The sequence below is a fragment of the Patagioenas fasciata genome, chromosome 2, assembly GCF_037038585.1.
Source record: "Patagioenas fasciata isolate bPatFas1 chromosome 2, bPatFas1.hap1, whole genome shotgun sequence".
NCBI lineage: Eukaryota > Metazoa > Chordata > Aves > Columbiformes > Columbidae > Patagioenas > Patagioenas fasciata.
Genome location: NC_092521.1, coordinates 10683742 through 10706808, shown reverse-complemented (window position 1 = coordinate 10706808; position 23067 = coordinate 10683742). Strand labels below are relative to the sequence as shown.

Below are 23067 nucleotides of genomic sequence, written 5' to 3'. Positions count from 1 at the left end.
CTCGGTCCCATCTTTCAGTGATACAGTTTCGTCTGAAAATTATTTGGTAATTTTTATTATTTTCTATTTCTGAAGACAGAACTCAACTGTTTAAATTTTGCCCCACATACTCATTCACCAGTCTATATTACAACAAAAAACATTATTTTTTTCTTATTACAATTCAACATTTTCATGTTTTGGTGCCTCTTTTGTCAGTAAACAATGGTGTTTCATAAAATGTAGGGATCAATACTTCCTAGCCATACTGGCCATCTTGATAAAAATGTGCCTGGTCCAGTGGTGATGCTCCCAAGAAATCTCAGTTTTCATTAACAACTGGGTAACAGCTTGTAAAAAGCAAGGCCCATATTTACAAAGAATCCAAATGTTGCACTGTATTTGTTGTGTGGGATCTCATCTGGGGATTGCTGTGTGATTACAGGTTCTGCTTCTTCCACCTGTGATTTATTTTAAAGATAATATTCACTGAGACAAAACCCAGCTCCTTTGAGCATACAGACTTGATGAGAGGCTCATTCGTACACTTCACAGCTCAGTGTGAATCATGGCACCAATGCATATATGAACTGGTGCAATATATTTACTGTTTCCAAGGGGAATATAATTAGCCATCCCCCAAAATTTTATCCTTCTTTTGATGCAGAGCTTATAGCACTGACATGTGCCATTGTAGGATCCCCATCTCTGTGCTGACACACAATTTGGGGTCTTGTCCTCTCTCCCTCTTGAGGCAACTGAGCAGGAGTTTAACGGTGAGCTTTATTTCCTACTGTACTTCAGCACATACTCATTTTACAGCCTCAGAGAGCCCTTGTTTTGGTAAAATCACAGACCTGGTGATGGGTTTAAGAGCTGAGCTCTGGAAAGTGACTCCAGAGAATCTGATTAGTTCCTTGACTGGTCAATAGACTCAACTGTAGATCCAGACACATCATTCAAGGTCTAATTCTGCCATCCATTCACAGGTGTTTTGTGCCAGTCAAGATACCACAGTGCATTTGAGCCCTCCAAATGGGACTGACAGATAAGATATAGTGGCTACAGGAGAGCTTTGACCTCCTGTCATGAGTGCAAGAGATCAGGTGGATTAGTTTATCTGTCTACAGTGCAGTCACCCATTTGTGAAAAGGCCTGAGGCTGTTTTAACAGCCCACAGCCAGTGGACTCAATGGAATCAGTGGGTTTAGGGTAAGATCAACCTCATCGATCTCCCAGATAGATACATCTTAAAATCCTTTTACTTCATGGACTAGCTTTTCCCTGGCTGTTATGGACACCAGGCAACTAGCTTAGGTGCATACAACTGCTTGAAGGCAACCGAAGGTGAGAAGGACATACTCAATTTCCTTATGCCTTTGCTTTCACCCAAAAAGTGTGGACTGTATTGCCTCCTTTCCCCATGATTAACTCCCTATATAAATTTGTGTTCTAAATCTCTTCAGTCAGGGGTTTATTCTTGCCCCTTTCTACAGGTAACTGGCACAACAGAGTGGTGGCTTAAGGCTACTATGTCTGGACTTCCAGAAGTTAATCACAGCTGAGGGGAGAGATGTGGGCACCATTAGTTAAAATGCAGGGATTCAAATCTCATAGAAACATCACACCAGAAAATAATCACACTCGTTCTAAAAAAAATTAAATCATTTTTATTTGTATATTTATTTTTATATATAAAAGAAATACAAAAAAAAAAGAACACAAACAAAATGCTAATTATGGCAATTCAGTTTTGTCAGCCCCCTCTGCCTGGACTGCTGCCTCAGATCCACCGGGAGTGAGCAAAGTCCTCCGGTTGTAATGTCCTTTTATGATTCCAGAATTATTGTTCTCATTAAGGATTTGCTTCTGTTTTTGCCTGTTAAGAGACTGTACAAGTCCTAGTACAACAGCTGCTAATGAATACTGTCCAGTCAGTTTTCTTGGTTGTAAGATTAAAGGATTTGGTTGAACTCTTCCTAGAAGAAAATACGTTTTGATTTTTCCTTCCTGTTCGCTGATACCTTTGACATAAATCTCTCCTCGGTAGTCGAAGGCAAATCCCCGGTCCTTCAGGATCAGATACGTTTCTTCAGGCACTTGTATTCTGCCACTAACACCTGTGCTGTCCATTCGACTTGCTAAATTAACTGTTTTGCCCCAGATATCGTATTGGGGTTTCTTAGCACCGATAACTCCTGCTACAACAGAGCCATGGCTAATCCCTATTAAAAAAAAATTGAGAAGAGGTAGTCAGTTAGAAAGAATGGCTGAAAACCATATTTACACTCAAGAACCAGGTGAAGCCTGGTTCAGGTACACTTATCACTGAGCTTAAGGAGGAGACGTATATACACAAAAAGTAAGGAAAAAAAAGGTCAGGACATTCATCACAGTGGAATCACAGTACTTATGTATCATCTGTATTCAGCCAAAGCTCCTGCAAACCGATTCTTATGTAGTAGGAAACATCCCTCCGGAAGGATCTTTCTGTGCCTATACTTATTGAAGGCAACCTGCTTAGTGCTATACAATCAATAATTTACATTCCTATGTTCCATGAAGTGAAAATACTACAGTATTCTACAAAGTTATTGAAAGACTGGATCTTGTAAGAGTATTGCATAAACTAAAGACAAGCAATAATAAAGAAGAGTTTTGTTTTTCTACATCAGTGATTTAAGAATGTATTTAGTGATAGTGAAAGGCACATATTTGAGAAAAGTATCTTAGTTTTTTACATTTTTTTAAAGAATATTTTTTAAAAATTGGTAATAGAAATGGCTTCCAAACACTGTTGCATTTGTGCTCTATGAAATCTTTGCCAGTGATCCATACCTACTAAGAGTGGATGCATTTTGCCCAAGAAATCTTGGGAATGGAGAGTATTCTGTTTAAAACTGTTAGGAAGTCCAGATCACAGACAGTGATGCTGTGACCCTTCATGCTGTGGCTGACAAATATACTTCAGCTTTTTTTTTATGGCAGGGTAATCCATAAAGAACATGTTTCTTCTGGTTGGCTTTTTGGTTTTGGCCAGTGATCCAGTCAACATGAGAAGTCGTGTGATTTGCTCCTACCATGCTGCATATATTCAGGCCACCTTTTCATGTCCCTTCTTACTACTCATCCAGGACTTCCCATCCAGGATAACAGGTTCTCCATCACAGCAATTCAGAGCTGCTGCCACTGGGACAGGTCAGGTCAGAACTGGCATTCAGTTTTTGTGCAAAACCAAAGTACTACTCTAAGGGTTTAGTAGAAACTAAACCTTAGAAATTCTGCAGTCCCCAAACCAGGGCCTATGATCTGCAGACAGAGTAATTCTTATTACTAACTTTGTCTAGGATTAAGTCAATTTGAAAAGAGGAGCTTCAGTATGTGAAGTATTTGAAATTGCACAAGTCATTGCAATACTCCTGGGGTACACTTACAGAGCCGGATCCTTGCAGACAAAACCACATTTTAATTCTAATGTTTGAACTCTGCTTACCAATACGGAGTTCAAAGTTGTTGAATGAATGTTTGTTGATCTCCTGTATGCTTTCATTCAGAGCTAGGGAGAAGTCGGCCAGAGCACACAAATGCCCCCATTTGTCTTCACATTGCTGAGGATTAAGTTATAAACCAATATGTTAGAAAGATTTTGCAATTTGCCCAGCTCCCACCCGTCCCTAGCAAGTGTCAAGTATCTGAATTTAGAAATCATAAGAACAGTCTCAACATACCAGAACCAAGAGAAGTAGGGCATTATTAATGGCAATGCTTCCCATTTACATTGTATACCTGGATATAGAGAACTTAGCATGAAGTACCAAAGAAAGTAATTTCCTGTTGATAATCTGACAGGTAAACATGGGAATTAATAAGGCATGTGAAATCTATCTAAGCCTGAGCAAGAAAGTGTAGAGAGGATTGAGTTAGCTTAGGTGCAAGAGAGAAAAACTGGTGAGAACCAGTGATGTCAAAGACATAACTCTCCTTTGCTGAAACAGTCACCTGGGAAAAGCACCAATTCCAGTGCTGTTAGGGATGGAACACTGACAGGAACAACAGGGCAAACCAGGCAACCTGGGAATGGTTATGTGCAAGAGAAAAGGCTATTCTATAGCTCATTAATCACCTCTTCTTAGAGCGGTCAAGTCACTCCCTGCTCCTTCCCCTGGGTTCCCATTCCTGTAGGGAAATCCATATACAAATGGGGACTGGGAGTGGATTTTGGTTTTCCCAGAACACCAGCAGGGCAGATGGTGGGGCAGAGATTCTCGAGGACAGGGAACTCCCTAATTGTTTCTCTGAGTGGACAGTCGAGTAGGGAACAGTTGTGGTTTTGGTGCGATAATGGTATGGTATCATCTTATCTATTCTGAAACTAGGTAATGTTTTTATCAAACAAATTTCCAGTCCATAGGAATGAAGCATTCCAAGGCTCTCCCTGGATCATGCAGTCCAGTCTTTTGCAATTTTTGTCATCTATAGTTTTCAATCTGGAATATAAACATCTCCCTGGCATTACTCCATTCTGTTCACGTTGTGCTCAGTCGTTGTCCTCAACCTCAATCATTTCACAGCGTGCCAGCCTCCCTTGGCAGCCCTCACTTCTTAGATGCTGACAAGGTGATAGACATGTATGCATGGAGATCAGTATATTTAAAGCATGCATAACAATTCCATTAGGCTATTATAGTTCAAGAAAAATTAATCAGTCCTGGAAATGCAGTAAAGATTTTCTCCCTTTGAATTTTTACTCACATCAGGAGCCAAAAGAAGTGGTTAGGAGCTGTGCAACCAGCTACCTCCTTGATGTTCAGACTTTCTTTGCTTATCTCTGTACAGAAGCATTTTGAGTTGGAACAAACAAAATCTCATGCATGCCTAGTTTTGTGGATTTCTAGCTGTCAGCATCACTTGTTGCTCTGTAGGTGGGAGATGCTCAGCTAGTTATACTCCACATATTTTATAATGTATTCTAAACAAACAATGGAAATTTTCTAATTTATAAAACTCACATTAATCTGACTTCTGCTTTTCTGGCAGTTCCAATGTACGTGGGCAGATTCCCACTTCATGGTTGATCTGGGACAGCACAACCTTTTTTTGTGGTGCACTTGCTTGGGGATAGGCACCGATTGCCAAGCAAGACAGATTTCAGGAACAGCCAGATTATGGTTGGATGTATTTGAGAGCCTCATCTTATTCCTTTGGAGACCCACTTCAGGCATATCCTTGGGTGTAATTATGAATGGATTTCTCTCATCTGACTTATCTGAGGTTTATGGCAGTGACTGCGCATGTGTTCCCGTGTGGTTGATTTTTCCCCCAGCTTGGTTTACATCTCTGTGATGAGGGCAGAGTGCAGATTTCATGCTTTGTGATGTTCTTCAGTTGAACCAACGAGTCTGCTTTCTTTTTGATGTATAGTTTATCAGGCTGCCTGCAGATATACAGCTACATCATTAAAAAAATGTTTAAATAAAACCTCACACTTCCATACATATTCTGTCAGTTAATAGATCCTCTCTCTTCATAGATTTTTGGAGGCTGTCAGCCAGATTCTGGTCTGAGTTACAGTGGTAACTTTAACTTCCATCCAAAGATATAGATAGACCTGCTCTAGATTCACATCAGTGTGATTGAAAGGAGATTATTTTTCTAAGCCTGAATTTGAGGAAGGAATCCATATGGTTCTTGTTCTGAGCACAAGATGACATTTCAATTCACCAAGAAGTGCAACCGTTGTCTGTCAGAAGCCCCAAATGTGTATTTTATTTAGCAAAGGCAGCTCTACAAATAACAGAAAGATAACACTAATATTGTCTAATATGAACAGTGGAACACACCAAAAGATTTGTTTCTTAATGAAAACTATTGTCTTACCTGTTTTTCAGGTGATAATCCTGACACGACCATGTATGTGCTGCCAATCGTTTTAATTTTTTCAATATCTTGAAATCTCTCTTCACCTAGTAACTAATACATATGTTAAAAAATGCTGTTACTTCTGTAATTCTTAATGCAAATGCTTCTACAGAAACCAAAATAAGCCATTATACTCATAGTGTCCTCCAGTTGGATTCTCAGACATACTGAACAAAATTATTTACTCATAGAGTGCATTCAAGCTAAATTGTGCTGTTTGGTAAATCACATAATGGATAATATAACACACGGATATTCCAGTGTAACTCAAATTCAGATGAGTCCTCTGTTTTCTGAGGTGTAATCACTGAAAATTAGTGAAGACAGGCTCTCTATGTATCTATGGGCAAATATAAGTAAACCTGATTACTTAAAAGTGTTCCGAAATCTCTTTTGGAGGAGCTCAGTTTACAAACTAAGTGTTGGTACAGCACCAATTCAGATGATGAGACCAGTGTGAAAGGGAATCCAGTTCACTTGCAATGCCCATTTTAACCATCTTACACAGTCAATGGGTGGAGGTAGATGACTCCAAAGAACTTCTGTGGGAGCTTAAGTTCTCCTGTACTCCATTATTTCATCTACTACTGTCAGACCTAACACTGGTGTGTCCATTGGGTCATTCGGTCTGCACTTTTATTATGTATTGTCCCCTTCTACAAAAAATACAGGGAACCAATGGGAAGTGGTAAACACTTGTATCTATTTGAGGTAGCTATAGGTGCTAAACAGGAATAAAGAATTTGTCAGACTGAGAATCTGCAAGAAGAAGAATAAATTTAGTCTAGTGACTAATGCACTAGTGGAGTGGGAGTGACAGTGTGGTCCTTATTCTAAGTCCATATTCACAGTTTAATTTTGGAGTTTCCATGAAATAGAAGCCAAAGCTTTCTTTGAGAGACCTAAGCAGAGTTCAGGTTGTGAACTCTATCAATAACAAATCACCCCATCACAGGCCTTAAGAATGTGTCTTGCTGATGTTAATACTGAAATACCCCAGTAAACTTCATGATACTTCAGTGTGGTATCTAATAAATTTAGGTATCAATATGGTTAGGCAGTCCTGGGAGAAAACAAACAAACAAAAGAGCAGTTCTTAGACACAACGAATTTCAAACTTTCATTTCTAAAGCCTCAACTTAGTTGGGATTTGGACGAAAAAAATTCTTCCTGTGGTCAAGCAAAAATTTAATGAAGCATTTCCCCCTTCTTTTATACACTGCCAGGCATTCTTTTTCCATTTTGTGGGTTTGAGTTTCCTGTCTATTAAAAACTAAAGGGATTATTTCATTCAAAGAGAGAAACATACCAAAAGCATAACATGAAATATCCCCCGCCATTGAACTAACCACAGCGTACGTCAGCCAGAGCGCTGGGGTCTTGGAAGCTTTGCTGTTCGTGTGCAGATATCGCACCATCTGTCTCTAATGGGAGGCTGCACAGCATCGCGCACAGGGAACACAAAGCCATATGGTTAATGGCTCCCTTCCAAGTCAGGAAAGTCCAAAATCTTGACCTGCTTCTCATTTTTCTTCAAACTGCCAGAAAAGCCCATTATCTGCATTTCCCTCCTACAAGGGCAGCTCTTCCAACTGCTCTCTTAAAGAAAAAGATAATTTCTTGCAGCTCGGCTTTTGTGAGCAGTTTGAGAGCACCAGGTGTGTGGGCAAGGGGAGAAAATGCTTGTGGTTAAAAACAGACTATATTTTCATTTCCAGATGGTTGCTGGAAGCAACAGCAAACAGCACGGTAATTTAAAATATGCGATAAATATGTGAAATTACTCTTTTTAAGAAAGAAAGAACCTGCTGGCTGTGAGGCAATTTAGAAGAAATAATCTCATGTTATCTTTTTTCTTCTCATTCATTATTGTTTCCAAATCTGTTTTTTCCAGCTTTATCCTGTCTGATAGATAGATAGATTCTTTCCTTCTTCAAATAATGTTTTATTTACCAACTACTTTCTTCACAGTATGACAGGCTGATGGATTTTGATTTTGGGGAAAGATATTCCAATTCAGTCATAAATCAGCTGCTATTTTTAATGACATTTTAAACAGGCTTGCTAATTTACCAAGATAATTCAGGGAACATTTTCAAACACTTGAATGTGGTTGGTATCTGAGAAGCAATTAATGGCATGATGTCACCATTCATGTACTTCCAAGGTCATATGGAGGTGAGACCCTGGGATATACACATGCAATGAAACATGTACAAAGTAGTACAAAAGAGAATGTTCCAGGACATGGAACACAATTGCGAAGTAATCAGCAAAGTCTGAAAGGAGGATCCTGTTTTCTGCCGAAAACCTCTATTTGTGGCAACACAATATATTAAATCTGTTGTCATAAACACTGTGTAAATCACTGCAGGATAAAGAAAACGGCGGGAAAAAAGAATCCATGAACAAGAAAGCTCTTATTAAAGCACAAATCCCAACTGTAATATCACTAAGATACATAAATGGTAGATTAAAAAGGCTAGAAACAATATTACAATCCAGAAAAAAAAATTCCTTCAAGACTCATAATCTTCAAGAAAAATGTTCCAATATTATTTTTGGTGCAGCATCTCTAAGAATGTAAGTTTAACCCTGTATGTGTCTTAAGACTACACTCATATAAAAATGGGTAATTATGAAAGTAGATTTTCAATGTTCATGTTTGGTTTTTGATGTATGAACTGTTCATGTCAGCACCTCTGTGCTTGAGTATGAAATAAGAAATTATATAGAACTGTATTTTATAATGATGCTAAATATATGTATAGATAGATAGATAGATAGATAGATAGATAGATACATCTATATATATATATCTATATATGTTCTTTTCTCAGTCCAGCAACAAACACCTGTCATTCTACCTCAGCTGTCAGGAAGCCTGGATAATTTGGAAATTGAGAGGTTTGTGAGCCATCAGGGAAATATAAACCTGAGCAAAGACAGTGTTTTGAGAAAAGTCAATCACCTACTCCTTAAGATGGACTTTTGGACAAGGTTCCCCTGGCTCACTAAGAAAGACCCAGTCACAACCTGAGTCCTCTACAGGCTCCTACCCTGTGCAGTTGTTGACAGGTTCTGTTCCACCATTCACTACTTTTTAATTAACTGCCTTTGACTCTCTAACATAGATCCACTAACTGCAAACCAAAATAACATCTGGATTGTAAATTTTGTTTTGTAGTAACAAGGAAACTCCTCTAGAAAGAAGAAAGAAATAATCTAGATATTCTTGTCATGGGCAGATCACATTTTCCAAACCAGATTTACTTATATCTTTACCACTGCTTTCTTTCAGAAACATCTTCCTGGCTCTATGGAGACAACCTTCCTACTATTATTATCTATGTAAGGAAAGGAAGGGACTTACAGTATAGAATCTGATTCAAGATTAGGAACTCAATTCAGTTCTCTAAACACAGATGTCTCTTGTCATCTAGAGCACGCTTTCCTGAAAGATCTCCAATGGCTTGCTCCAGAAGAGCATGAGTTTTCTGATGTTGTAGTATGAGACCTAACAATCCCATATGGGTGTCTCAAATAACCTGGGATATCTCAAATGGCATGATGTAGTGATGTCTCACACTCCTGTGCTAAGAGTTCTACACTTGGGTATCTCTACAGAGGTGTTTCCACGATCCTGAGGAGCAAAGTTTTCCCATGGCCAACAGATCTGCTGTGCTTTAAAGCTGCACATCTGCATTTGACTTCCAGAGCTGTAACGAGGCAGCAGGCAATCTTGGCAATGAACGTCATGAAAAACAAGGAATAGTGCCATCAAGTTGGTTCAGTTACATGGAAACATCATTTTCCCTGAAACACCATATCTGAAATGACTTCTGGTTCCTTTTCCATGGATAAGATTACTGACTTCAGTTGTTCCATCTGGTCTATCACCTTTCAGACTGCTCAGACAGAATAAACTAACGGCATGGCCATGCTGGAAGTAGGTTAGCAGTCAGCAGGGGATCACATAATTCCATTTACTGTCCGTACCAAGAACATATCTATTTTTCAACTAAACATGTCTGGGACGTAATACAGTCCCTAATTATGTCCTTTATTAATTACAGAGCAGGTGTTAGGGCCCTGAATATAATATTGGGTTAGCGTTTTGATGAAAACCTTGTCTTCAGTAATTGCCATGGCAGCAATGGAATTCTGTTGTGAAGATTATATGAACACGCATGACAAAATGTCTTAAATTAATTCATAGCAATAGGCTTTGCATTAAGTATCAACCATAATAATTTTAATCAGATCTGGAAAGAAAAACAGAACTATTAATCAAGAACTGTGCTGACAGCTGTGCAAGATCTCAGAGAAAAATGCAGGTATTTATACCTACAGAAAAAGCAGTGAAGGAGTTTAGAAGGTGACAGAGCTCTGCTCATAAGAGAGTAGTTTTGTTTTCTACTAACATGCACAGGGTTGCATCACCAGTGAATTCTATTTTCCATTAGTAATTTTCTTATCCGATCAATTATATGGATAAATTCCCCATTTCATTGTCTCTCAGAGTTTGGTAATCTTAACCCTGGTCCAGTTTCTATGAGCTTCCACTCCGTAAACGTTCCCCATGCGGAGACCCAGGATAAGGAAGACGGATGAAATTAAGACCCTTATCTAGGTTCATATTTACATTCTGATATGGATACAGATGTCTTTGTTAAAAAAAAAAAAAAAAAAAAAGCAGGAAAGTCAATTACTCCTTTGTGTCTTTGTTTTCCAGTTATAAAATTAGGATGACATAACTTTTATCAGAGAAGCAAATTGAAAATCAATTCTTCAGAACTTGTGAGAGGCCTTAGGCACTTGCTGCTCAGGATGGAATGAAAAAAATAATTCATTTTTTCTTTTCTAATCTCTTTTTCTCAGTCATATGCCTTCCACTTTCATCTTTTCCTATGTTCCACCTTCCTCTGAAGCCCTTGGAGTTACTTTCTCTTCAAAACAAAAAACCCAAACCAAAACACAAACTCTAGGCTAGATCCTCAAAGACTGATAGAATTTTAAAGTAGGGCTAAGGTAGGATTTAATAAATTAAAAGAAAAAAAAAAGAAAGACAGCAATTCTAAAATCTTCATTCAGCTCTATTTTAAACCCTGGAGAGGTCTGAACTCTGCATATGCTTTTTTTTTTTTACAAAACAAACCAAACCCCAAATACTTTTCTGTATGCTTAATCTACGGACAGAATTCTGGTCCAGATGCAGAGTAAGTTTGCCTTCTTGTCTTCTCTAAAAAATCAGTCTTTTGCATCCTGACAATACTTTTTGAGTTGAGACCCAAAGTGGTAAAAGATGTTCTCCTTTTTTCAAATCTAAGTGGAGTTTTTCCCTTCTCTTTTTTAGACAATTGCTCCATGGTAACACAGCTCGTGTGGGATGTGAGATTCAGATCCAGCTCCTTTTGAGGGAACAAAGTAATTGTTTCATTTTTCTTGAACTGCATATTAATTTTCTGCTGACAAAACACTCATCACTTCCCCAGTCAATACTCTACCACAACAGAAAAATTCCTTGGGATAAACAGAGCATGAGTTCCTTGGGTAGGATATTTTATAGTTTCCCAAAGATTTCTCACTATCCATGTGCCCTCTCCCCTGGTGTCAAGTTTAATGCTAATCTTTTCTTGCTCAGCAGAATTCTGAAAATAATGTCTTTTTCCTACTTTCTCTTTAAATAACTTCTCCACAAACAGAGTCGCAGACCTATGATACCGCTACCATCTCTGACTTTCTTCTCCCTTTTTTTATCTGGACCATTCCAGCCTGGCACACAGATCCAATCTCACTGCTAAGTACAGAGATGGGTCAGATTCTGCTTCTACTACTTGGGGATCTTAGGAGGGCTACAGAGTCCTGAAAACTACTTGCAGTATAGACATTAAAATTCCACACATGAGATAATTTTGGCCTCATTTTTTCGCACTTCCTAGTTCTAAATTTTTTTCGAAGTTCTTTGATGATCTGTGCTTCATCCTCTCTTAATTTATCTTGGACTCACAGCAGGACATGATAACACCTGTCTAAGTTTCCTTGTTAACTGGTTTGCAGACTCGGCAATACCAACCATGAACCTTGCTCCCGACTTCCTCTTCCACCTGGCAATACCTACATTGGGGATCTGACTTTTCCTGTTTATTTTATTCCTTCCTCATCTCCCTTTCTGAAATTAACTGGACAGGATACTTAAATATGTTCTTTTTCCTTTTTATATCCTATTTGTTTCTTTTTTTGCATTTCCCTTCACCTCTACATTCCTCAGTACAATAAACAAATTCACTTCATTTACCTCTGTATGACGTATTTGACCAGGCAATCTCCTCAGTTAATATGTCACCACCTTTCATTCTCTACCCAACGTTTGAGTCTAAGTCCCATTCAACTTGATACTATTTTACCCTTAATATTAATTGAGTCCATTTGAATAATGTCTTCAAAACAGTATCTTTATCTTTTTGGATTTAGACCACTGCATTCCAGGACTGTTGCAAATACCTTCATCCTTCTTTCTTCTACAAAACTAAGGCATGGTCTACTTCTAGATACACTGGTGCAGATTGTAGGGTTTCTTTTGTTTGCTGGTTTGGTTTTTTGTTTGTTGGTTTGCTTTTTTTTTGGTTTGTTTTTGGTTTTGTTTTTTGTTGTTGCTTTTGTTGTTTGTTTGTTTGTTTGTTTGTTTGTTTTAAATGTGTGTTTATACTTAAGTAACTATTAATTTCAGTTTCTATCTCACTACATCATTCAGAATAAAGTTTGGCAAGACCAAGTACAAAATTTAAAATAGACAATTGTAATAGTAATTGAAGTAAAAAAATATATTGGAAGCAGAATAGTTACTAAATTTGATAATTTAGGATGACATACTTGGTATTTGGGAACTCATTGTTTAAGCACTATCATATTTTCTCCAGTAGCTGGTGTTACCTCATCAAAGTCTGCAATGATTTCATTTAGCAAGCGCAGACATTCTACTCCTTGTTTATTCATCTCGGTCTGGGAATAGAAGTCAGCAAATCCAGGAATAGAAGCAAACATCACACCAACAGCATCATAGGACTGAGAGTATAATTCCTAAAAGAACAGAGAAGAAAAATGTGTTGAAGTGGTAATATGGGGATGAGAACATAATTAGCTGCAATTAAAATAGGTTTCTTATCTTTTTTTCATGCGTAATACCTTAATATATGAGGTTAGCCTTAGCATATTAAGTGTTAGCCAAGTTCAACAGGAGAAAGCTGACAGCTCTCACATTTTTATCATGGATTATATGCAGGGTCTGCCCTTTCCTTGAAAGTCTGCTTTTTCTGCTTCTGAGGTCAGGGTCTGCACCAGCAAACATAAAATAGAGTTTTTCATTCTGAATTATATGAGGAACCACTTAAAGAAATGAAGGATTCGTTTGCAACTATGAGTACCAGAGGATCAAACACTGTTAGGCAAGTAAAAGGAACCTAACGTTTATTATTTATTGTTTAAGTCTGTGTTGCAAATGTTTGCAGTTGACAATATTTTTCTAAATTTGTTGATTAACAGGCATCGGATGGGGCCATATACAGTTTCTAATATGACATCTTCATTAGAAGTCCCGTCAGCACATTTTCAAATGGATAACTTATACTTCACAGTACTGCAGGTCTTTACAAGTTTTTTTTTATTCACAGGTTTTCAGAGAGCCCCTGCTCTTACTCTATGGTGAACTGTGGTTCTCCTAAGGGGACTATGAAGCCATTTGGTTTCCTGGCTCTGGGAAAGGTTTCTGCTATTAGGGTTTGGAAGGTGGGAGAAACATAAGTGAGGGTGATAAGTGAGCAGTTACTGGGCAGAAAGCAGCTTATAAGAAATCGAACGCAGGAGGCTAATAGGATAAAGTCTATCCTGGGATAAGCTTCTGCTTGTGTTATTCATATAATTCACTTTGGTATTGAATGACAGATTTATTTATGGATGGGTTCTTGTCACTACATATGTGAAAATGCAGTCAGTTCTTCTCTGAATGAAATAAATTTTTAGTAATACAACTAACTTCAGCTTTAAAAGAGCCTGGGGCATAGCCCCCAAAAACTTCTAGTGTGCTTTTCTAGTGACTAATATATCAAAACCACATGCACTCCCTTTTGTTTAATTGTTTCTAGCTTCAGCCTCTGTGTTTTTACCCAATGGCAGATACTTTAATTTCTGTGACTTCTCTCGTGACATTCTGACCTGAAGTAGTTGCTTCTCAATGTTCTTGTCAGTGTGCTTTAGGAAATTTTAGTGCTTTGCTCTCATGGTAAAAGGACTTACTGCTAGATGCCGTATACCTACTGTGAACATCTCAGGCTCTTCTTCCTTCATCCTGCTTCTCCATAGAAAGCACCCTGTAATTTACTATGCTGCTAATGTTGCTTCTTATCTGGATTCTTTAACAATGTGGTCTATAGTAAAAGTGGGAGAATTCTACTGATTTCCAAGGATACTGCAAAGCTTTGACTGAGAAAAAAACATGACTGATTCCCTTCCTGACTTCACACTTTCTTTCACTGAAGAACATCTGCAGGGTCATGGAAGCCATACTCTAAGGACACACTTATTCTCTTTCATAGGTATAGAAAAAAGTAATACATGTGTTAGTTCATGGATGCTTATGTAGGTCTAGACAATATGTGCTAGGAGAAGCATATATACACTCAGGCATACTCTTTCCTCAGATCATGAGGACAGAAAACAACTGGCTGAGCCTTCAGCTGCTCTATTTTAGGCAAGAAGCATCAAGACAGAAATAATACATCTATGAGAAAATGCTTACAGTACACATTTGGGAATTCATTTTTTGAGAGCAGAGAAATTAACTTAATGGCCAGACATGAACGGCAGGATTGATTGTACTGAAATCTGGTAGATGTTACAGCCAGCGGGCTCACGCACAAATCATCCCCAAGTATAGTCACTCTGGAAATTACCTTACAAAAAGCAGGGGTGGTAGAATTCAATTTCAGTGGCAAATTACTGGAGCATCAGCAGTGATCCATGGGGCATCTGTCTGCGTTTGAAGATTATTGCGCATGTGAGTGTATGTAAATGAATGTGTAAGAGAGGACATATATTACCTGAAAATCCATAATGAGGATATGCCAAAATACACTCATGGTTGGTATCAGGGTCTGCTCCATTTGCCATGAAGCATTTTAACCTGGTTGCTTTCACACATACATTTTCTTATGTGCAGAGCAGTGTTTTTATGGCAGTTTATTACCCACAGAGTGTAAAATTCGTCGAGAAGCTGATTTCTGAAGTGCTTTTCCTTGTAGCTTCTCACTATGTTGTCCTTCCCTAGGTGATATTTGAAATCACATCTTCAGAACACAATGATTCCTCATTTTGCAGTCTAATTCTTCTAGCTACATCTATTTCTAAAATGTACAATCAGAAAAGGGTAGCCTTGATTCCCTTTTTTTCTATCCAATAAATAGATATAGCAGTACCTGAATCTTGCAGCACTTGTGACCTCTTCATTTTAAAAGATAATTCCAACATTACATAAGAAATTCCCAGTCTCATCACAAAATAGCTTTTATTCACAGCTAGTATTATACCATGCATTTGCCTAATTTCAGGTAAAGAGTGAGTGCCTTACTGCTGCTTTCAGAAACAAATTCTGGAATTTCTTTTATCCCTTCAGCAACATCTCTTCAAACTCTGTCTTAGGAATACTCAGAGACTCTATTATCCAGCCTTTCTTCGTGTATTACAAACACTTTTTAGGAACATAGCCACAAACTGTATTTCTGCAATGGATGCTTTGTTAACTGCCCCAACGGGGCAAATCGGGGGTAATATGAAATGATAAAAATGTTCTCTTGAGTCTGGAGATACAAGGGGCTCAGGTCTGTTGCTTCCCATTGCACAGATTCCTCCTGTAATAACTGACAGGGCTGTAATAATACTTCTGCAATACTAGGCTACCTTAAGTTTGCATAATCATTCTGTTAAATTCACATATCCTTTTTAAGAATACTAGATTTTCAAAGGCTCATGGATTGGAAGAGACCTCTGAAGGTCATCTAATACAGTTCCCACTCAAAGCAGGGCCAATTAGGTCAAGTTTCTCATGGCTTTGTTCATTTGAGGGTGGAATATCTCCAAGACTGGAGATTTCACAAGGTTTCTGAGCCTCGATGCAATACTGCTTTCCCAGGGATTTTTTTCCCCTTGTATTTGACTGAGATTTTTCTTCTTACAAGCTTGTGTTGTTGCCTCTTGTTCTTCCACTTGCACATTGGAGAATAGCTGGTTCTGTCTTCTCTATAAACACCTGTTATGTAGTTGAAGACAATGATGACAACCTCTCTTAGCCTTTTCCTATTAAGTTTGAACAATATCATTTTTCTCAGCCTCTCCTCATACGCCATGTGCCCCAATTCCCTGATCATCTTGGCTCCTCTCCACTAGACTTGCTCCAGTAGGTCCATGTGTCTCCTACTGGTGAGCCTGAACCTGGAAACACTGTTCCAGATGTGGTCCTAGAAGTGCAGGATGCTTTACTTTAAAACATGAATGTTTTTTAATGTGAAACAAATGCCAGGTATTGGCAGTATTTGTGTAAAGAATCTTATTGAGAACTAAGTTCTAACAATTTCCTAGCAGATTTGTTTTTATTTTGCTAATTAGAAAAAAGTATTAGAAATAAAGCTGATACGTACTTCATTATCCCGATCCTTCTCCAGGAAGTGACGGGCAACGTGACTGGGTAAAATATTCCGTAGCATATTTTCATTGTGTTCCCTTAATTCCTTCATTTCATTGATTTCTTCTTTTGCTTGAACACGCCACAGAAAATCCAGCCTTGCTGTGTATTCAAGCTGTAGTTCCAGAAAGAAAAAAAAAAAAACAATAAAATCTGATAAGGTAAGAGTAGAGACTGTGTTGTCATCCTGGTCAGGCTGCTCCTGCCATGTAACTGCCTTCAGTGCTGCTGAAGCTCTCTGACTCTGAAGTAATTCAATTTCATTGCCAGAAAAAGAGGTTATTTCTTTTCCTTGTGTATGGTGAGTGTCTCATAGGAACCTTAGTTAGTGGCTAGAAAATTTCACAAAATTATTTTCCTTTTGAACAACTCTTTATTAGTTAGGCAATAGAGTAAGACAGGAGATAAGGTATTGGAAGATATCGGTATCAGTATGAAATAAATATGTTACCCTCATATGCGTTTTCAAATGAAATGGGTTTCATAAGAAAATAGCGTAAGGGTCATTCTAAACACTTTGCACAAACAAGTAGTTTATTCCTCAAGAATGAACATCTGTCAGCAAAACTATATATAACAGCCCCATACAGTCCCAAAGAAGACTTTCAAATTTGTGGCACCAAAATAAGGTATTTCTACTGCCTGGACATGAGCTATGTGTCATTTAAGTCCTTTAAATGTAGTGAAAGACATGCTATCTGATACCCCCTCAAATATGCTGTCCCTGATGTGGATCCAGAGTCTGCACTGACAATTTAGAACATGCACAGTGGCTGTGCCTGATACCCTCAGCTACAAACCGAAGTCAAATGATTTTCAGTGCTGTATGTGTACAGAAAAAAAAAAGGAAGATTCCTGCACAGCCTATATATGCATATATATGTATATTGTGTATTTATATATATATACATATAAATGCATATTCATATATATATATATAAATGACAACTGTCTGCAAGCTGAAGTGGGGAACATGTTGAAACATCATGAGGTTTGCCTGAGACATATGTGTGTCAGCATGTGGACAAGACCAACATTCCCAGAATTTTTGGCGCATTACACTAATAGATAGCTTTAATCAGTTTTTAAGACAGGTAGATACTATAGCTTGCACAAGGGGCGACTTGTTAAGATACAGCCTTGTTGAAAATGATGAATATATATATCTGTGTGTAGTAAACTGAAAGAGCAAATATATTTGTGAGTCTTGAGATGCTCTAACCAGGGATAATAATCAAAGGCTCAGAAGAGAAGCATATTATACCAGCAAATAAGTGAATTTTACAGTTGGGAGAGACATAAAGTATTTTACCCAAACGTGCTGGGATTAAGGAAGTAGTTGCGATATAAGTCATGTATCAAGCTGAAATAAAGGGCAAACCTGCAGTGGGTGGGAGTGACTAAGAGTGGGTAAGACATTGTTCAGTGACTCATTTTGTTCACACTTTTCATCATCAGTGGCCAATGGTGGTGGTTCAGATGAGAAACCAAAGCACCTTGTAAGGGGGATTACAGGCTGACTGTACTTCAGGGAGCTTTCATCTTAAAAACAGAAAGAAATTCTGGCTTGATATAAACTACCAAAGTTTGCATGCAATTTGGCAGTGATTTACTGACTCTATGGGTGCTATTTACACCTTTCTAGACAATCTCTTCTCTAATTCTAATATTTTGATTTTCCGTCTTGTGGCTATCAATTCCCTAAATTAACTACACAAAAAAAACTGTCAGAAAAAAGTATTTTTAAATAATTTTTTTCAACATTTTACATTTTCCTTCACCCTTTTGTGCTAGTAGACAGAGCCCATATCAGATCATAACTGGCTTTTATCTCTACCAGCTCACTGAGAAGGCAACATTGACTATAATTTCACGAGGAGTTCTAAAGGTATTTTTCGGGTTGGCTTGGAGCAGGAGCTGCTGGTGGATTCTGAGTTCTTTGATGTTTCGCATATTTAATGTATTACAATAATAGCTTTGCGAAAAACCTCAGTACAGTTTTTCACAGCTGATTTTTTTATACTGTGGTACAGGAAAAATTCACATCTCTAAACCTGGCTCAGAATAGCAGCAGCTAATCTTTACATTTTAGATAACGCCATTCTTGTTATTTATAATCACATCGTAACAAAATATTTTTCTTTCAGCATCAATGGACAACAGAGACGACACTGTCAGTTCAGAGATAAAAGTGTGTGCTACGTATGAGGTTTGAAAATAGAAAGTTTTAAGAAGATGCTTTACTAAGTTCTCATATTTGTTAAAACTAAAAAAAATTATGGGGTTGAGTTTTGAGTTTATTTTTTGACTGTGTAAAGAAATGTTCCTGGGCACAGTGATGCTAATAAAAATGACTGTCTGCAACATAAAACTTAAAATGTCCAGGTGTTCTTGCCCTGATATGTAGCTCTACAAAACACTCTTATTTCCAGTAGTGAGTGGAAAAGATGAGGAAGATGTATTACACAGAAAACCTAACGCTTCCTATGTCCTCTAAATGTTGTACAAGCCAATCTCTCTGCAGACAATTGCCACGTGCAAGGAAAGCACAAGGTAAGCATTTGAGGGACAAAGAGGATTTTACATCCCAAAGGGGCACTTTCAACCACCAAAACCAGTCTAACTCCGGATAAAATAAGCAAATATCTTTTATTTCCTTCACTAAAATCTGAATATGAAAAAAAATTTTAGGAAAAAAAATCTTCACTGAAATGGTTGTCAGGCATTGGAACAGGCTGCCCAGGGAAGTGGTGTAGTCATCATTCCTGGAAGCATTTAAAAGGTGTTTAGATGAGGTTCTTAGGGACGTGGTTTAGTGCAAGAGTTGGGTTATGGTTGGACTTGGTGATCCTGAGGGTCCCTTCCAACTGTAACGATTCTATGATGCTATGATTCTATGAACATGGAAAAGATAATGAAGAGACCTGAAGCATAATGCCAGAATTAGGTATGTTTTTTCCTCTCTTTTTCTTTTTCAACTGGATCAATCCCTTCTTTACATTTCCTCATTATTCCCATTTTTCCCAAGCATGAAGAAGGTTAAGGGGGTCATGTTTGTTGCAGATAAATTGCTGTGTATGGATGTCAGTCCTTTCTCCATTTGATAAGGTTTTGAGGGATGGTTTATGTTTATACAGAATGTTCTGCTTCCACCATTTAAAAGATCAAGGAATAAATGAGTATATTTAAAAAAAGAGTAAGTCCAGCCTCAAAATTACCCACAACACTTTTGTCATGTGCTTTATGTCATGTGCTTCATGTCAACTTTACTTTGCAGAAACACTGCTGTATAATATATTACTTGTGTTAAAAAGATGTGCTTCCAGACAAAATTTAATTTCTATTAGAGAATTAGCCATTTAGCCTGATGTCATGTAACAGTAACACAACTACTTTTAATTATGGGTTTAACACCAAAGACCCTCAACACCAGAAACCCTCATTGGCTGAACTATAAGTAAGATTTTAAGAAAGATCTGAGTCTGATTATACAGTCTCACACAGTTTTTTTGTCAAATCTAACTTGAAATTCTGGGTGCAAAAGTAGTGATTAACTTCAGATCATAATGGGTATAGAACAGTAGTTAGTTGTTCAGAAATTAAAGGTCTATAAGTCTGATCTTGGAAAAGTCATCTTTTTTTTGTAAATCCAAATAGAATGGAGAAAGTTGTTAGATATTCTACTACAGAATAGTTTCGTAATTTGTGAGAAGCAAAGCTGTGCTGGAGGACAACACAGACAACTTTATTGGATTTACTCTGTTCTTCATCAATTCAGACTACTGAAGCAAATTTTTTAATGTTTTCTGGACAAAATTTTTACATATAATTTCAGTTTGTATTTATACAGAGACATTCAGGTTAAATCTATAATAGGGAATGAAACAATACAAGGAAATGTTCCTGGGCACTGCTGATGGATATTGTTAAATTGATATAGTGGTCCTATGAATCGTTTGGGAGAAGATGCAGGAGTTAGCACATCTCAGGGACCATTTCCAAGGGTAGTTTGAGTACAGCTTCCCTGTTTTATGGAACAAGGAAGATAATTAGGATGGAAAAAGACTGTATTGTGCTAACAGACCTCTAGGCTGGAAAACAGTCTTCAACATCCCAGATGAGGCTTATGTAGAAGACAGACTCAGAACTGTGATTCTGAAGAACATTGCCTGGATTCTGCCTAATCCTTGCTCTACTTGAATTCCTTTAGTGTTTCTGTCCTAGTACGTACTCTCACTTGAGACCATTTCCAATCTTTAGATTTGTATGTTTGCCTATGTTAAGAATCGTTGGGAATACTGTAAGGCTTATATCACAAATTTGGAATATTCAGTTCTTATTTGTTGCATGTTTTTCCTAAATGAGCTTTACGTCTTGATAAAGATATGTCAAAGTACATTGTTTTCCATCAAACTTTAAACCTGGGCACAAAGTAGGTTTAATCCCATTTACTTTATTCACACATTTCTCGTTTCCTCAAAAAAAAAAAATAGATAAGAAGGAAGAAAATTTCTAGAATATGTAGGTCTTGCCTTCTTTATTGCTCGCATGTGGAAGTAGTGGAGCCTGTAGGTACCTGCATAACTTATAAAGTTACTGTAATAGTGTAATTAAGTGTATAATATTGTGTTACTCATCACAGCAACATTCCTCTCTTACTGTCTCAATAGAATTAGGATTGAGAAATGCTGATACTAATCAGCCTAATGTACTTGAAGGGAAAACCTTTAAGAAGTTGAACACACGGGACAACATCTGAAGTCAATTGTTGTTTCTGCTGCCTTTAATGCAGTTGTCCTGTTTGCCTGAAACTGTCTGAAGTTAACACGGCAGCCTAGAGGTCGCCCGCCAGAAGTGGTGGAGAAAACACCCTGCTTTAAGTGACTTTTACTCAATGGATTTGTTGGTTTGAATCTTATTTTGTCACACTTCAGTCTCCCTGTGCACTGTCTGTGGATTTGTGAAACACCTGGTTTCTCAGTTCCTCCTCAAGGCTACTGGTTCTAAAGCTCTGAGACCCCGAAATCCTGGTTATGATCTAGGTCCACATAATAGAATTCTTGCAAATGGACCATGACCCAAATAAGTTGGTGTTGGTGCTTAAACACAAATTTTCCTAATTTCCTCAAATATAGTGTTTTTTCATCTATGAACTTACAAAGCTATTTCATGGAAGTTTTATTAGGTACTGTTTGTTATTCTCTTTCTTCGTGTTGGTTTTATGCATACTCAATGCACTGAAGCAGTCAGACGTCACTAAAATTACATATGTACCCAAGATAAAAGAAGTCCAGTTTGTTCCTTCAATTTCTATTAGAAAATATAGCACAACTTGCATTTTGCTGAATGTAATATTGCACATGTTCTTTAAGAATGCTAGGCAGTGTCAGATGTGGTCTTTCTTTAATCAGTTTCTACACATGGTTTATTAAATTGTTAAAGGTCATATGCTCGAGTGGATAAAAAGGCAGTTGGTATTTTGAAAGTAATTATTGTCACATCCTGCAATTGCAAGTGATATAGGGAACGGTTAAAGTAAATGTTTGCATTACCTGTTGACCATGATAAAATACAGCTAAAAGGAACATTGCCATCAGTAGTAAAGATGCCTCCTTTGTACCCAGGAAGTCTGTTCTGGAAAAAAAAAATAGAGTAAAATATAGTTATTGATTTGTCAGTATTGTAATTGTTCAGAATTTTCATTTCATTGTGCACCTTGGTACTTTTTGTTGTTCTTTAAGAAAACGCCCTGTATTTGAAAGTTTGACTTTGCAATAGTTAGTTCAAGAGAACAGGAGTGTAATTTGAGTGCTGACTGTTTGGAGACAAATTATAATTAAATAGTTAAATTGTAGCCTACAGTAGGTACACAGAAGGCCATTCTCTGTTCCTGGGAGCTTTGTAAACAACCATAAACACCACAGCCTCTGCAGAGTACAGGAGGTGAGGTCTGGATGAGAAATGTTGAGACTGGAGCTGGAAAAGGGAAACTTCCAGATTCTTGAAGTAGAAGCCCAATGAATGGGCCCAGAGATAAAAGACAGACACCAAGGCAGGTGCTGAAAGTTAAACATCACCATATTGTCAGAAAGGTTTGGAGAAGATGACAGGTGAGTTAAGGAAGAGGATCAAAGTGGAAACAAAAAAATGGCATACAGTAATTCAGACTGGTTTCACTGGGCCACAAAGAGGAGAGCAAAGAAGAAATGTCTACCTATGACAGGGGACGTAAAGGAAACTCTTGCAGACAGTAGGGAAGCAATGAAGATGAGCCAAGAAGGTACTGCATGTATGAAACGTGCTGTATAAAATCACTGATATGCTGTGTGTGGAGAAAGAACAAAGTGTGACAAAATAAGATGAAAGGGGTCCAGACCAGTTGAAGTGGGTTTCAAATAGGGGAAGGAATAAGTTATGTGGAAATGTGACAAAACTGA

General features: G+C 37.8%; 1 protein-coding gene across 1 annotated transcript in view; it reads right to left on the bottom strand.

Annotated features, from left to right (window-relative positions):
• Positions 1-1716: 1716 nt before the first annotated feature.
• Positions 1717-23067, bottom strand: part of ADCY8 (adenylate cyclase 8) — a 130068-nt gene continuing 108717 nt past the window's right edge. The window contains exons 13-18 of the mRNA XM_065831062.2: positions 22183-22264; positions 16587-16745; positions 12832-12978; positions 5857-5949; positions 3473-3587; positions 1717-2204 (exon numbers count right to left, since the gene is read on the bottom strand). Coding sequence (XP_065687134.1) covers positions 1717-2204; positions 3473-3587; positions 5857-5949; positions 12832-12978; positions 16587-16745; positions 22183-22264 — 1084 coding nt within the window. The remainder of the gene's footprint in view (positions 2205-3472; positions 3588-5856; positions 5950-12831; positions 12979-16586; positions 16746-22182; positions 22265-23067) is intronic.